Below are 15,575 nucleotides of genomic sequence, written 5' to 3' on the forward strand. Positions count from 1 at the left end.
TCTACAACTTCAAACCTTTACATACACTCCAGTACCCACTTTATCAACCAAACTTCAGTTTCTCATCCATCATCATGTCTGACACCGGTCGCAAGGACTTCTCTACCAGTACGTGATCCTACTACCTACAGATACGTCCTTGACTTTCAACTGACATATATTTCGCTTTTTCAGAGGCCAAGGAGGAAATCACTCCTGACTCCACCAAGTCCACCCAGGACAAGCTGAAGGAGACTGTTACCGACGCTGGTGACCGCGTCTCTCGAGGATTCCAGTCTGACGACAGCAAGGGTGGCGCTCAAGAGGCCTTTGACAAGACCCAACGTGCCCACGATGACCACAACGGAGGCACTGCTAGCTCTGTGTAAGACTGCCCTCAGAGAATACTTCACACATAAGACCCCCACATACTGATCCTTATCTCTCCCCGCAGTGGTGACAAGGTCAAGAACGCTCTCGGCATGAACAACAACTAGGCTATTCATCTTTTGACGAACCCGCTTGGTGATGATCCTATGGGGAGTTTCGTTGCTATCATGATTCCACGATCGCCAGTCGACAATACCATTTTGCTATTTTAGTTTACACCCCAATGAGAATGCAGTGATCTGCCAGTTTATTTGAAGTTGTACCTTTTTGAAGAACGTATATGACTAGTAGTCGTAGATCCATTTGTAATAAGTATTCATCACCTTACCAGGGTACCAAACATTGTATCACGCTGCCGAATAAGCTGACCTAGCTCTCGCTCCAGTTCCTTGTATCTGGCCCGTGCCCCTGGAATATCGGTAGGAAGATCGTGAAAAGCCCTTACACGTCCCTCCAGAGAAACAACCATCTCTCGCATACGAATCACACTTTCTTCTTCCGCCATCAGTTGTTCAATTGTAGGACCTTGCGGCTGGTTTCTTTCCAATGAAGCGATTCGGTCATGATACTCCCCAACTTTCGTAGACAGCGTTTTGGTGCCACGGATCCACTCCGAGGTCTGTACCTGGATGCCTTGAGGTATGGAATATGCCTCGTCCGACTTGAGCTGCTCCAGATCAGCTTGAAGACGGGAAAGCTCTTTCTGCAAGTATAGACGTAGCGTTTCAACCTTGGCTATTTGGTCTTGCGCTTCAAAATCCTCTGCCGTCAGCTCAACAATCGAGTGACTCAGATCCTCTGGCTCGGGGTTCAGTGTGTTGCCCATTACAACCGCCGACTCGGCAAGGTCATCGAGATCACGCTTTCCCTTGTCGTCAAGACACATTTCCACTTCATCTAGAATCTCGTTCTTTTGTCGCTCGTGTGGGTCTTTGCGCTCAGCCTCTTCCTTGGCTTTGAAGGCTTGGATGGCTTCTTCCCGTGCTCGATGTTGGACATTTGCTTCCTCGTCTGCGGCATCATTGGCCGCTGCCAATGTCAGGAGAACACGGAGTGTGTCCTCATTTCGTTCGAATTGGGGTGTGGGTTTGGGCGCATATTGCCGAGCGAGCCATGAATTTATGTACGCCCAGTCCTTCGCTTGCATAGCAGCTTGCCGTGCCTTTGAAGGTGAGGCAAGCGGACTGTCAAATGAGTCCATTGTATATTTGAGAAGTGATTTGCACCTGTAATTTGTGGGTGGATTGGAGCTTTGTTTATCTGTTGAGTGTTGATGTACGATAAGAGATGGGGCAAAGGCGGTCTACAGGTTCAGTGGGCGAGACTGTCCTTTTCCCCACTCAACCTCAACTTGAGAGCATTGAGCTAGAGGTACTTCTCTAAAAATGACAAGTTATTTTCCTGGGACTGGACCTGGGCCCAGCAATGGCCAATCTCCTGCCTCTTCGCCCATATCCCCTCCAACACAGCAGCGTTCAAGCGCCTTGTCCAATCGCCTAACATCCGTCCTGTCTGCTTCTTACGCCGACTCCGACATTCGTGACGCGTTGGAAACTTTGAGCATTCGGGGTATTCACAATACTGCTGAAACAAGGCGCCAGCTTCGCCTCGATGTTCAAAAGGAAGTGGTGGATAGCAATGCAGAGATCGTTCGGGATTTCGGCAAGGTTGCGGAGGTGAGTCTATACCTAGCTGTATTGAACCAGACATGGTCAGCTAATATTATTTCGCTGTGGTAGCAATTAAAACGAATCGGAAGTGTTATCACTACTCTTAATCAAACATGCGATGAAATGCGCAAACATATCGGTCTAGCCAAGCAAGATACCACCCCGGTTTTGGAGGAAGCTACCGCGTTGATGGCTCAGAAGAAGGACACCGAAACAAAGCAACGACTCCTTGTTGCTTTCGAGAAGCATTTTATGGTTCCTGAAGAAGATCTTATGATCTTGAATTCGGCTGAAGACCCAGTGGATGACCGATTCTTCGATATTCTTGCGCGTGTTAAACAAGTCCATCACGACTGTGAGCATCTACTCGGCGGCGAGAACCAGCGATTGGGTCTGGAGGTGATGGAGCTGAGCACTCGACACCTCAACTCTGCCTACCAGAAGTTATACAAGTGGATTCAGAAAGAGTTCCAATCTTTGAACCTTGAGGATCCTCAGATCAGTGGCTCTATTCGTCGTGCTCTGCGGGTTCTAGCGGAACGACCAAGTCTATTCCACAGCTGCCTCGATTTCTTCGCGGAGGCGCGTGACTATGTTCTCGCCGATGCGTTCCATTACGCTCTGACAGACGCTATGTCTAGTGCCAATGGGCCCAGGATTGGTGACCGCAGTGTCAAACCCATTGAATTTTCAGCTCACGATCCACTCCGGTATATTGGTGATATGCTCGCGTGGGTACATTCAACCACGGTTTCCGAGAGGGAAGCTTTGGAGGCGTTATTCGTTGCAGATGGGGAGGAGCTCGCGAGGGGCATTCAGGCTGGTCTCAATAGTGAGCCTTGGTCTCGTATTGACGAGGACCAGGAAGTTAGCTTTGATGGCCATAAGGCACTCAGCGATCTCGTTAACCGGGATCTCACGGGTGTTTCTCGTTCACTGAGACAAAGAGTTGAGCTTGTGATTCAAGGTCATGATGACCCTGTCACATGCTACAAAGTTGTCAATTTGCTGTCTTTCTACCGAACTACCTTTATCAAGCTAGTTGGCCCCAAATCTCAGCTGGTAGACTTGATGCACAGTCTGGAGAAGTTCACCCTTGGACACTTTGAGAATTTGATGCGAGAGGAAGTTAGCACTGTGTCAAACGATCAATTGGCTCTGGCTGCCCCGCAAGATCTATCGCCACCAGAGTTCTTCTTGGATGCGTTGGAGGGATTGGTTTCGCTCATGAAAACACACGAAGCATCAGTCCGACCTGATGAACCCTCCGGTATACCTCGTGACTCGATCACCGAAAACGAGTTCACTCCTGTTCTTCGAGCGGCGTTCGATCCCTATTTAGTGCTAGCCCGATTGTCGTCTGCGGAGATGGATGATGCTACAGCACAGACAATTTACCGCACCAACATCCTGCTGGCAGCCCGCGCGACTGTTTCTCCATTCAACTTTGCCAGTATCACCCACATAACCGAACTCTCTGCGGCTTTATCCACTCTCCGTACGAACCTACTTGACATTCAGCATCAATTTCTTCTCGACAACTCGGGACTACAAATTCTGCTGGATGCTCTAGAGCCTTTCTCGAAATCGGGCAAAGACTCGGACAGTGAGAATGAAGAGAAGCCGGAGCATAAGCTTCACCTAGCAGACCTGACTACCCTCCCTGCTTTTCAACCTGAAGCCTTGGTTACCTCCAGTCAACAACTCGATGACTTCCTTCCCTCGGCCCTCATGGATGCAGCCGATCATCTCAAGCGTGTGCAAAGCGCCTCTCTCATTCAGAGTATTACTGAGGATGCCGTAGAGGCCTTCTGTCGCGATTTCGAATTTGTCGAAGGCATGATCATCGCCGCCGATGAGGCCAGAGGAATGCCCCAGGTTAGCCTGGGTACGGGTGGTAGTGTGGTTAGTGGCCGCAGCGGGAGATCCACTCGCAAGACCATGGGAGAAGATGATGAGGAAGAGAACGAGGATCAGTGGAGTCTGCGCTCATTATTCCCTCGCACAACTGGGGAGATTCGCGTCTTACTGAGTTGAGCAATCTTGGGATATAGCGAGGTCATTCACCATTGTACATATATTTTATACCACCACCATGTGTTCGCATGCACATGTGTGTGGTCAATTCATGGATTAACTATGATTGTTTATACATCTTCTTGGAGTTGTACTTTTTAGAACTTGGACATTCCAAGTCTAAATGCATGTGAATAAATATCTATCTCAAGTGCTACTTCTCTTACTAGTCACTATGCTACTTGTGGTTCTTTTTAGACCTGCTATAAAATCTCCTTTATAGCTATAATTGAATCCGAGATCAACATCCTCTCATGTGAGTAACAAGCATTGAACGAGAAAATGAGGTGAAATATTTAACATTTGAAAGTAACGAGCTATACATAGAATAGCTGGCACGCGGTTCATTCCGAATCAGGCAAATCATCCTCATCCCGCTCATCATATTGGCTCTGCGACTGCGGCATCGCGTGGCGAGTCCTGTCGCCATTCAAAATGTTGGACCGATCCATTCCAGTATATTCATTGCGAGCTGACATGCCATTCAAGATTAGCATATTGTTCAATGTATTTGTTGACATCATATGTATCATTGAGCAGGCAATATACATACAAAGCCCTGGGTTTTGGCTATCAGATGGATCTTCGTCTTGATCAAGGAACATGTCGTAGGTCTCCTCTGCGTCTTCAACAATGATGGGTTCGGGAACGACCTGCTTTTGGGAAGACATCGTATATGGCCAGGGCTCAATTGAGGTCAAATAAATAGCTTGAAGTGGAATAAAAAGTATAAAATAGGTCTTATGTTCAAGATATCGCACGTTAAAGGACAGATTCATTGCTATTTATCCCCACCGTCTGAGACGGGAATAACATGTTATTGTCGTCATAGTTGCGATTTGGGAGGCGAGGTTTAGGGTAGATTCTAGAAGCATTTGATCCGGATCTAGTTTCTCTGTGGCTCCCTTGATGAATGGATTGGATTCTTAATGGAAGATAGAGTTGGTCTGGCCCTGCACGATTCCCGACTTTGTATTAGACCTTCGGCCCTTCCCGCGTAGGTACCATCCATGCTGGTTGTGAGGTCGCATATATTATGTACAGGGTATCAATCAACAGCACAAGAAAAATCAATTTTTGAGGCCAGGCCAGATATTGTTTTTCGTGGGACAGAATCTCGGGTATAGATAGATATAGAGAGGAAGAAAAAAAAAAGAGGAAGAAAAAAGAAATGGCGCCACCCGGAATCGAACCGGGGCTAAATCAGATTCGAATGTGTTTACCACAATGATTCGTCATACCACTAGACCATGGCACCTTTTTATATGACAGTAGTTCATTTTATGGCTATATAATGTCTACTTCTCAAATCCAAATCTAGTTCCTGGTTTCATCGCATCTTCAAAGCTTATGAGCTTATGAGCTCAATATGAATTCAATATTCAAGACAAATAACAAATATTTCATGTCTCCAGTCTCTCGATAATTCATCTCTATTTCAACCCTTATAAGTAAAACTCAATCACTCTCCAATCGATACTCACTAAAGAAATCAAAAATATACTCCGTCGCATTAAAGACATATTCCCCCCTCTGACACTGCTTCCAAAACACCACATCATCCCCATTGGGCACCGTACTAGGCCAACAATGACCCCAATCCCCCTCCCGATAATGCTGCACAATCCCCTCTTTCCCCCCACAATCCCACCTCGCATGCTTAACATGCGGATCCACATGAACCGTCTCATTACTCTCCCACCGCGCATCCCTCCCACACCCATTCCGCTCCGCCCACCCCTCCAAAACCTCAATGATCGGCAACTTATCATCCCCGCCCCCGCCATCAATCGGTGAAGTCGTATCGTCCGTCCCATGAAACTCCAAAAACGGATACCCCTCTTCGCGTTCCGCGGGCTCGCACGGCCCCACGCCATCTATATCATCCGTATCGTAGAACCCGCCGCTCACGGCCGCGAAAGCCGCCATCTTGGAGCCGACGGTGGCATTGCAGGCCATGACGGTTGCGAAGCCGCCGCCGTTGGATTTGCCCGCGGCGTAGATCCGGCTGGTGTCGATGCAGAGGGTGTTTTCGAGGTGCGTGAGGAGCGTGTACATGAAGTCTAGGTCGTTGGGGCGCGAGGTGTGCGCTTTGGGGTTGGAGAGCCAGTAGCCGTTTTGGCTGTTTGGGTAGACGGCTATGCCGTGGGGGTTGAATTGGGGGTTCGAGAATTGGGATAGCCTTTCTTCTTCGTCCATGTCGCGGTTTGCGCCGTGGAGTGAGATGTATAGGGGTGTTGCGGTGTCTGAGGTGTAGCTTTCTGGGAGGTAGAGGCGGTATTCGCGGTCTGTGTTGGGTAGGTCGAGGGCTTTGCTGTCTCCTCCTGGGCTGGGGAAGTTGGATGGGGTGTCTTTTTTGCATCCTGGGGAGGACTTGCCGAGTATTGTGCTTGCGAAGGCGATGGGTAGGAGGGGTGGAAGATGCATGGTGGGTTATGGGGGTTATTGGGTTTCTGTGGTGATGGTTGGATTTCAATGGTGTAGAATATAGTAGGTTTATCGGGAAATGGCACAGGGTTTGGTAATAAAAAGTAAAGGAAAGGGTCCGGTCTTTATACTTGATTGTTTCTCAAGGTCTTTGCTGCTGTATATCAAGAAATCTAGGAGAAATCTAGGTACACAGCATAGTACCTACCACTTAACGACCAGCTTTTTGGACATGACGAATACCTCTCAATTGAGGAAGCAACCTTAGAATGGTGATGCATGGATCAATGATCTGCAAATCCATGACTTATATTCTATGCAGCTTGTGTTCCTGCAAATCTTCGTGTATCAACCCACGTACCTTTTCAATTGGCCACCCAAGCTGCTAGCCTACAATGAAATCTCCGACTCGTCACAAGGCTGGAGGTTATCTGCACCTAGCTCACATCAATATCCGGTTATAATGCGAAATATAGACTGTAGACGTCATAAATGAACAGCTGGGCCTGACTTGCAGAGTAGATCAGTGGATCCGCCCGACTCGAAACTATGTAAGTCTCAATATTTGGAGTCCAGACTCGAGTTCCACATTTCTGGGGAGTTACATAGAACCCGAACCCGACTCCAACGGCATTTGATAACACTGAAGCGAGAGGTGGCGTGATCAGAAAGAGTACGCGTCTTCTTCTCTTCCATCTTTATCAATCAAAATGAATGCACAACATTTAGATCCTTGGAATGTTCCTAATTTTGAATCTTTCCCATTTGGCCTTGAATCTTTGCTTTATCGAAATTTTTATACTGAATTTGCACAATTGATGCACAATTGATGCTCAGATACCATTATCAAACCTTGAAAAGTCATTTCTTCCAGCTCAGTACGTTGAAGGTGTGGATTACGCCAATGCCATTTATCTCGAAAATGGAGCAGACTGGTGGGGTCACAATGTAGATCCTAGGGGTTAGTCAGCTTTGGTTTCGCAACATCACATTCTACAGATACCGATACAGTAAGTCGCAAGGCAAACACGGAGAATCTCAAGCTTAAAGCAAACTTGGTTTATATTTCGTTGTAGTTGAATACTTACAGATGCCGTGAGAAAGCAGAAGAAAAGATAACACATATGTACCAAGGACAGCATTGATCAGCATCGAACTCCACTCCAGCATCAAGAATTTTCCAAATCCAAAGCAAGCAGAAAAAAAGGCCTCCTGACGAGTACATCCGGCCCCCACATGCACGTCCATGCTCCAACTCCATTCGGGCCAATTCAAAAATGTAAGAATAAAACGCCGTTGTAGCTCCGGTGCCAAACCAAAGCACAAAGCACAAACCACAAACCAAAAAAAGCACAAGATAAGAGCAGAATGAACCCACATGGCCAGTCAAATTCACCGATACGTCTGAGTATCCGATACTCGAACGGGTATGCAGGTTTCGTGGATAATAATCATGATAACTTGATTCCATTTCATATTTCAAACCTAAGACAAAAACTAACCGCCTCTTTCGCCAAACTCCTTGGCCCAATCTTCATATTTGCGGAGTCCGTCTTGAGAGACACTCGGTCGAATGGAGAACAGACTTGATTCAAAATCCTGGAACTTAATTGGCCGGATCTGATCCATGGGTGTGTGGAGGAGAGCTTCGCCGAGGTTACGGAGGGGGCCCATGGCGGCATCTTTAGCCAGGGCTGTTAGATCCGAGCCGGAGAATCCTGCCGAGGTTGTTAGATATACGATGATGACTTGATGGATAAAGAAAAAGGGGGAGTGGAAGTTAGTCCTTACCGTCTGTCACATGCACTAGTACCTCGATATCTGCATCGCTCAGCTCGTGGTGCTGATGGCTGATAAGGGTACGCAACTGCTGCTCACGAACATGATGCTCTGGTAAGGGGATATACTGTCGACGAACAAAACGGCGACGAGCTGCCTCATCAATGTCCCACGGCATATTGGTCGCAGCCAAGACGAGGACACGACTAGCGTCACCCTCTTTCTTATCTCGGGCGGACAATTCGCGACCAGCAGCGGCACGCTGAAGGTCTGACCATTGGATCAAAAATTCGGTCTTAGATCGACGAGACGCTTCGTTCTCAGACCCGGAGGACCGTGCGGACAGTAAGGAGTCAATTTCATCGACAAAAATGATCGATGGGGCGAGAACTTTGGCCAGTCCGAATAAGGCGCGTACGAGTTTCTCGCTCTCTCCATGCCATTTCGAGGTTAGACTGGACGCGGATACAGAAAAGAAAGTTGATTTGGACTCGGTGGCAACTGATCGAGCAAGCATTGTTTTACCAGTACCTGGTGGTCCAAATAGTAACATGCCTCGTGCAGGCTCACGCAAACCCGAGAAAAGATCAGGCCGAAGGAATGGATATACCACTGCTTCCTTGAGCGCCTTTTTCGCTAGATCCAGTCCAGCAATGTCCTCCCAGTGAACTTCATCACCACGAACCACAATTTCATTGAGAATCTGTCGAGCCGATTGTAGATCCACGCCCTTGGGTAGCTTATTCAAAATTTTGACAAGATCATCATTGTCGACTTCATCCTCGTCCTCTGCGTCGTCCTCCGTAGAACGATGTCCCGAAGAATCCTGGTCGCTCGAAGGTGGAGTCTCTCGTCGCGTAATTGGAGGCTGTTTCCGTCGTGTTGCACCACCACCATTCGCTGAACTGGACATAGAATTGGACTCGCGCTGAACATTCTCACTGCTTGATGAGGGTGGTATATAAGCAGGTTGTTCGGATTTAGCGACCCGTGGCGCAGATTTCGTCCGCGGTGTGTTTCTCGACACATTTATATCTCGATCTTGACGGGGTGTTGTCGGCCGAGAACTGCCCTCCGATCTGGAAGCAGAGGGGGTAGCGCGAGGTGGCGGCTGAAGTGAAGATCTGAGACCCGCTGGTTTAGGTTTGATAGAGGGTTTGGGCCCGGGAGACGGCGGAGATGTAAAGTCTCTGGGTTCTGGCATAGCCACTGATACCGACGGAAGCGGTCTACGACCATCCGGAGCCATAGGCTGTCGTACAGGCAGGTGTGCTGTAGGCCTCGGGGATGACCGGCTTGGTGACGGCTGCTGAGGCTCCCGCCAGTGTGCAGCGGGGATTCTATCTGTAGCCGAATCTCTCCTCGAGATCTGATGCCTAGTCACCAATGGATCATCCCCAGAACTAGTCCTTGGCTCCGCATGAGCGGCGCTCCGTGACGACGCTATAGCGGCCGCATCGCTGACACTCTTCTCACCCGACCCGGATCGGAAAGTGCTACCCCAAGCCAGGCCCGCCGCTGTGGAAGCAACCGGCCGCGAATCTTTCTTTTTAGTGCTCGCTTTGGCTTTCTTGCCGGATTTCTTCCCGTCAGTGTTGCGCAGAGTCGTAAGCATCGGTTTCCGTCGCTCCGGACTAGAGGCACGCGACTTCTCCTTCTCCGACACATTCGAGTTAATTCGCATGGCAGGCGAGCTGACTGGTGATGAGCCCGTTGGCGCGTGGTCATCAAAGTAGGAAACCGACTCGAAGTAATGCTTCGGCGGTGGTGGAGGTCGGCCAGGTATGGCGGCCGGTTTGGAGAGATCGGTGTAGCCTACAGCTGGAATCGTGCCACCTCCGATGTAGCCCGGGGTGCTGTTGACGGGGGATGGTTGGGGGAAAATAGGGGCGTGCTTGCCCTTGGTCAAAGTCGCAGCCTTGTTGTCACCGCCGTTTGCCTCAGACGACTCTTTCCGGCTTTCGCGCAGTGCGGACAGTAGGTCGACTCGCTCGCGGCATTGAGTCTCCAAGGCTCGGATGGAATCTTGCAATGCCTTTTCGGTTTCGGATTTAGGAGTGTAGGTTGATGATACCCGGCGGGCATTGTGATGGTAGATGGTCTCGAGGGCGGATCTCCAGGATCTCAATGCTTCCTCTTCGTTGTTCTGATGTCATGAGCAATAGGATCCCGACCGGGTCTAAGAAAGCTTACCTGGCCCTCAAAGTAGACGGCAGTCGAGCATAGAAGATAGCACTCATCGTATGTCTTCTGCATGGAAGACGCGGGCCGTGGGCGCATCATTGGGAAAACACAGGCCCGCACCCATTTCACGTTGGTTGTGTGTGGGGAGAAGTGGTAACGATGATCTCCCGTATGTGAGGGGAGGATTTTTCGCGTGACGTCGTCCGTTCGGCAATTACTGCATGCGGACCCTTCTTACTCTATTCTACAGTCTACAACTTCAAATATTTATGGGATTTCTTTTGTTGATTTGCCTGAGAATTTTGCAATATGTTTAATTATCTCTCCGAAGAAACAAGAATTTAAAATCTGCAAGGTACAGTAGAAATGGTACGTTTAAATCAGATGTCATATCTAGATTCCTGGTGGCACGTTCTATCGGTACATGCAAAATAAGATAAAATAAAACAGATATAGATGCAAGAGATCCCCAAATCGAAAATCACCAACGCCAGATTTGAGGCCAAGAAGAGAAAAAGATCCAATCTTCAGACCGGATTGCCGAGTACTTCAAAAAAAAGCCCCCCCCCTCCTCCCACCTTATCTGTACATTGCCTTCGCTTTTGGTATGTGAATGGAAGCTTGCACGCCCCGGGTTCTTTTTAGTTTTTTTTTTGTGTACCTAAGATACACCATTATAAGGTTGGGCTCTGCCCGTAACCTCCAAAGACCCAGATCAGAGAAAGAGAAATCGTAGAAGCATTGTGTCGGGGTCACACAATTAAGATATGGAACAAAGGGGAGGAGGATTATGGAATCGTTCGAGTTCAGTCAGGAGGAGGTCGCTTGTTTACTCGAGATTCTTGAAGTAGGCCTTGGCCATCTCATAGGAAGTCCAGCAAATCGCTGTGCTGGGCATAGTTGAAATGATCCGGGGTCGCATGCCACGCAAGAATCCAGCCCAGCCGAACTGGCGCTTGATGATGGAGGCGGCATTGAACAGACCCTTTGCGGAACGGATCTCCTCATTCTCGGCAAGACCACGGGTCTGGAGAAGTGTCTTCACAACATCGAGAGGAGTGGTGATACCCGCAGCAAAGGCACCAGCAAGACCACCGGCCATGCAGTGGGTGAGTGGGTCATATTCCTGCTTGGGGTTCATGAACTTGGAGAGGGACTCGTAGGCGACGAATTGAGTGGCAGTGAAGGGAACGGTCATGCAGAGGGTTGTAGGGTATGAGACGTAGAAAGCCTGGAGGCCCTCAGTGCGGTAAAGAGTTTTCGCGCATTGCATCAGACTCTTGTGAACGGATCCGTGGACTTGCATTCGTTGCTTGATAACTGCTTTGGGTCTTAGTGCTTATTCCCAAAGTAAAAAAGAACGTGTTTTGTTTCCAAAACTTACCATCAAATGGGTTCATCAGCGCATCACTAGCGATAGTAGCGCACGCACCGCTCAGAGCTATAACAAAGCCGGTCAGTCATGCCGCCCAACTGACTCCAAAAAGGAACCCCAAAAAGACAACAACATACCAGCGGCGAGAGGATGGTGTCCATCGTCCACATTACCACCAGCCATCTCCTTTACAATCTCATATGTTCCAAAGTATACCGCGTGTGCCGGACCTGAAGATCTCGAAATCAGCCAACCATTTCCCATTTCACATCTGGTGAATTTTCAACCTACCCGCGCCCACAATCACACTGGAAACACCCTTCCATAGTGTTCGCCAGCCCTCAATCCGGTAGATGGTTGAAACCGCGTTGGTCAATCCAGTGTAAAGACCACCGGTCGAAGGATGCAGGACTTGCATGCGGGTCTAAGCAATGGATAACCGTCAGCAACCCCCAACACCAAAACATTCAAAATCATCATTTTGAATTGCACATACCTTGAGCAAGTCTACCGGATACATCACAGAGTGTTCCTGAGTAATCCGATCAGCCGAGATTCTCTTTTGGCCTAGTATGACGGTCCGCGTGCATCCCGCGTGTTAAGAACCTACCGCAATTCCTGCAAAAGCACCCGCGAGCATGTTATGGCCGAGGCCATAGTTCGAAGGGAGCGCTTCATAACTATAAAAAAAAGGCAAATCCAGTCAGTTTGAAAACGTCCTTGATCTGGTATGGGGTTGGGCTTTGGGTCGTTCTGATTTTCAGTCGCCGGGACATAAAAATATCACCAGCCCTCGGCCGGGCGGAGAGCGGCAGGAAATGACACGCAAAGCAACAAAAACCAGACTCGCTGATGGATCAATGGCCTCCGTACAGGAATTCCAATGTAATCTCTGTGCCGTATGTGCCATTCCATACCAGCGCGTGCCCGGTTGAAGAATCAAATCCGAGCCCCGAGCCCGAGCCCGCGGAGGAAGCACGGAGTTACCTACTCGAATTCCAGCTCCTCAGCCTCTCCGGGATTCGCCATGGAGCTCCGCTAGCCCAAGGCGCAGCCGGCGCAGATGAAAAAAGAGGGGAGAGAGGGAAGACCGGTGGTGGTGGGAGGTGGTTTTGGTGGTGAACAAGTTGTGGCCGAGGTGTTGGAGAAAAAAGGTTGTGAGGATCCAGGTAAAACGGGGTTGGTTCTCCGGGGAGCCAAAACAGGAACCAGGGGGTCGCGCTGTTAAATATTTGTCCCCACGGATTTAAGAGAGAAATCTATGAAATTGCCCGTATGAATATGGGGAAAACTAGATGTAGAGAATAGAAGAAAAGTTTGGGACAAATAATTTCCTTGGACATATGAACGGCGCTAAGGAAATTATTGTAAATGATCCCGACCTTCGCTGGATTCCGCAGATTCCACACCGATCCATTCCTTTGAAGACTATCCCCGTTAAAACACCCTTGGCAAGATTGGTTTTTCTTTCTTTCTCTTGAAATTTCTTATGCTTCATAATACCAATCTCCTAAGCCTCTGAAAAATCTTTTTTTTTTGTGGTTTGTTCTTTGATTAATATGTATTTTCCATAATTTTATGAACGGATTACTCAGAAATCACGCCTGGAACAATCACTGATCCCGATGACGGAGGTTTGCTCAGCAAGTATTGTATGTGATAAACAACAAAATTACAGCGAGGTACTTCTTCGTCGCGCCAAAATCACTAGAGAACTCAGGTACTTCCCTGTCTCATCTTTCGTAATATTTATCAATCTGATAAGCCCTTTCATTAGGTTGCGCCCCTTCGATCGGGAACTAGTGTCTTGGACAAAGAACACAAGCCCAAGTGGACCGGGGAAGACGGGAACCGCTACGGAGCACTCGCTATCAACATTCGAGAAGTTTTTCTATGGGGTATCGATGATCCCCGTTGATCTATCCAGTGGGTTTAAGGAGGTTGGGACAACAGGCTTAATACACGTATCGTACATAGGCTGCAATATCCAACTTTGTACAATTTTAAGGTCTGCAAGTTTTCTGTCAATTCAATCTTGCCACTGAATCTTGATAGGCGTACGGGTACTGTGAAAATTATACTCTGTAAGTCTTCAATTAAGCCCTGGGATGTGGAATACGAAGCTCTATAGGGGGTTGACTGAACCACGCGACTCACCCATCCGTCCTGCCGAGGTCCGAGTGGGCTTTCAGCCGTCCAGACTAAACTGTTCGTGGTTTCGTATCGTACAAAGTGCCAAATATTTTTCGGCGGCTCAGGCCCACCATATCCCCTGCAGCGTGCAGGTTGTTGTTGTTATTGTTTTTCTTAAAAAAAGAAAAGAAGGGAAAAATTGTCGGGCATAGGGTGAACTTACAGTGAGGGATGTTGTAGTTGCAGCCCTGCTACGGAATTTGTACTCAGCCTAATGTCATCCGTGTCGGCTGAGACTACTAAAAGAGGAATCTTGACAGAAGCCAGGACAAGGGAAAAAAATCGGCGTTGTATGTTGCCGACTGTCGGCTATTTCTCTACCAGAGAGGACGTGACTATCGGACTCTAGTGTATTCTCCGTAAAATCCGGACGAAATTTACCAAGGCAAATTCTTGCGGCTTATCCGATGCCTCCGGTTCAGGTTAGCCGTGGATCTTGCTTCTAGTAATGTTAAGCCAGTCCTCCACTCCGGTTCGGCACAGCTTAAATTTCTCAAGTGCTAAGATCTGATAAGCTACTCATAGGGTTTCACTCATGTCCACGTATCTAGAAGTCCGAGTGTTTGAACAATATGCGCTTAAAAATGTATTTTGTCTTTGAACATTGAACAGGTGCTAGTAGTATACCATGCTTCCGGAGGTCCGAAACTGACACATTAAGACATCAATTGACAGATTGAAGCCTTTCACCAACCGGGAAATAATACATCGTATTTTACGGAGAGCTTAGTAAGAATTCATGACTAATAAGCCTCTCTAAAACACGCTAACCTCATATGGCATTTCCCGCCCCGCTGAATCCACCTGCAATATAGACGAAGCTCCACTATTGTCATGTATGAACTACCAACTGTTTGGAGTGAAATGAATATCCTTTCCATGATATGTTAATTATCCTGGAAAGGATCAAAAAAAATTAAGAAAGATACACCGATGGAAGGAGTCGAACCTCTCTTCTGCTAACACCTAAGATATGCAGATAAGAAATATGGGGCTGGTGTTGCAGACGCGCTACCATTGCGCCACATCGGCCAATTTGCAAATTATAGGTGACATCTCCTACATATTCTTCCAAGGCTACCCAAAATGTGCAGCAATTTAATAAGCCACCCCGCCGAATCCACTAACAGACATTATGTATACTATCTTACCGAGATCCACTCTAGCCATATATCAGCCACTTGTGAGTCTTGTTCCAAGGTTTAAGGAAAGAAATCGCAATAGTGGAGGAACTCAGAATAAACATTTGAAGGCAGCACTCTATGAGGCAGATATAAGAGACTGAAAAAAAGACAAAGAGGGACATGGAATGGCAATTATCTAGAGTATAAGCCAGTGATTCTAAGGAGCTCTGCAAGCGGGTAGGGCTCAAACAACTGCAAGCAGTCGAGTTCCCTCTGCTTGCAGGGCCGGCGTTTTATGGATGGTTGAGCCACGGGGGAAAGGAGAATATGCCGAGACTCTTCTGATTTCGCAGGAACACTCCTGTTGTGCATCGCCAT

At 48.2% G+C, this 15,575-nt stretch overlaps 7 protein-coding genes across 7 annotated transcripts; 2 read left to right on the forward strand and 5 right to left on the reverse strand.

The window, feature by feature from the left end:
* Positions 1-74: 74 nt before the first annotated feature.
* Positions 75-476, forward strand: N7466_004491 (heat shock 9/12 family protein; the record flags this gene model as incomplete). The annotated part of the gene is made up of 3 exons (XM_057163888.1): positions 75-108; positions 175-364; positions 434-476. The coding sequence occupies 3 exons, from the start codon at positions 75-77 to the stop codon at positions 474-476; spliced, it is 267 nt and encodes an 88-aa protein (XP_057022569.1).
* Positions 477-688: 212 nt separating this feature from the next.
* Positions 689-1,570, reverse strand: N7466_004492 (uncharacterized protein; the record flags this gene model as incomplete). Its single annotated transcript, XM_057163889.1, has 1 exon — positions 689-1,570. The coding sequence occupies one exon, from the start codon at positions 1,568-1,570 to the stop codon at positions 689-691; it is 882 nt and encodes a 293-aa protein (XP_057022570.1).
* Positions 1,571-1,754: 184 nt separating this feature from the next.
* On the forward strand, positions 1,755-4,076 carry cog6 (Golgi transport complex subunit COG6; the record flags this gene model as incomplete). The annotated part of the gene is made up of 2 exons (XM_057163890.1): positions 1,755-2,045; positions 2,109-4,076. The coding sequence occupies 2 exons, from the start codon at positions 1,755-1,757 to the stop codon at positions 4,074-4,076; spliced, it is 2,259 nt and encodes a 752-aa protein (XP_057022571.1).
* A 383-nt stretch (positions 4,077-4,459) lies between these two features.
* N7466_004494 (uncharacterized protein) lies at positions 4,460-4,786 on the reverse strand (the record flags this gene model as incomplete). Its single annotated transcript, XM_057163891.1, has 2 exons — positions 4,460-4,587; positions 4,669-4,786. 2 exons carry the CDS (start codon positions 4,784-4,786, stop codon positions 4,460-4,462), a joined length of 246 nt encoding a protein of 81 aa, XP_057022572.1.
* Positions 4,787-5,573: 787 nt separating this feature from the next.
* Positions 5,574-6,542, reverse strand: N7466_004495 (CE1 family esterase; the record flags this gene model as incomplete). The annotated part of the gene is made up of 1 exon (XM_057163892.1): positions 5,574-6,542. One exon carries the CDS (start codon positions 6,540-6,542, stop codon positions 5,574-5,576), a length of 969 nt encoding a protein of 322 aa, XP_057022573.1.
* Positions 6,543-8,039: 1,497 nt separating this feature from the next.
* N7466_004496 (uncharacterized protein) lies at positions 8,040-10,604 on the reverse strand (the record flags this gene model as incomplete). The annotated part of the gene is made up of 3 exons (XM_057163893.1): positions 8,040-8,260; positions 8,334-10,467; positions 10,515-10,604. The coding sequence occupies 3 exons, from the start codon at positions 10,602-10,604 to the stop codon at positions 8,040-8,042; spliced, it is 2,445 nt and encodes an 814-aa protein (XP_057022574.1).
* Positions 10,605-11,334: 730 nt separating this feature from the next.
* On the reverse strand, positions 11,335-12,520 carry mrsA (putative mitochondrial carrier protein; the record flags this gene model as incomplete). The annotated part of the gene is made up of 6 exons (XM_057163894.1): positions 11,335-11,825; positions 11,890-11,946; positions 12,018-12,110; positions 12,172-12,304; positions 12,377-12,412; positions 12,491-12,520. The coding sequence occupies 6 exons, from the start codon at positions 12,518-12,520 to the stop codon at positions 11,335-11,337; spliced, it is 840 nt and encodes a 279-aa protein (XP_057022575.1).
* Between the last annotated feature and the right edge of the window lie 3,055 nt (positions 12,521-15,575).

Source organism: Penicillium verhagenii (assembly GCF_028828195.1).
Source record: "Penicillium verhagenii strain IBT 33310 chromosome Unknown utg000005l_segment0_segment0, whole genome shotgun sequence".
In the NCBI taxonomy this organism is placed as follows: domain Eukaryota; kingdom Fungi; phylum Ascomycota; class Eurotiomycetes; order Eurotiales; family Aspergillaceae; genus Penicillium; species Penicillium verhagenii.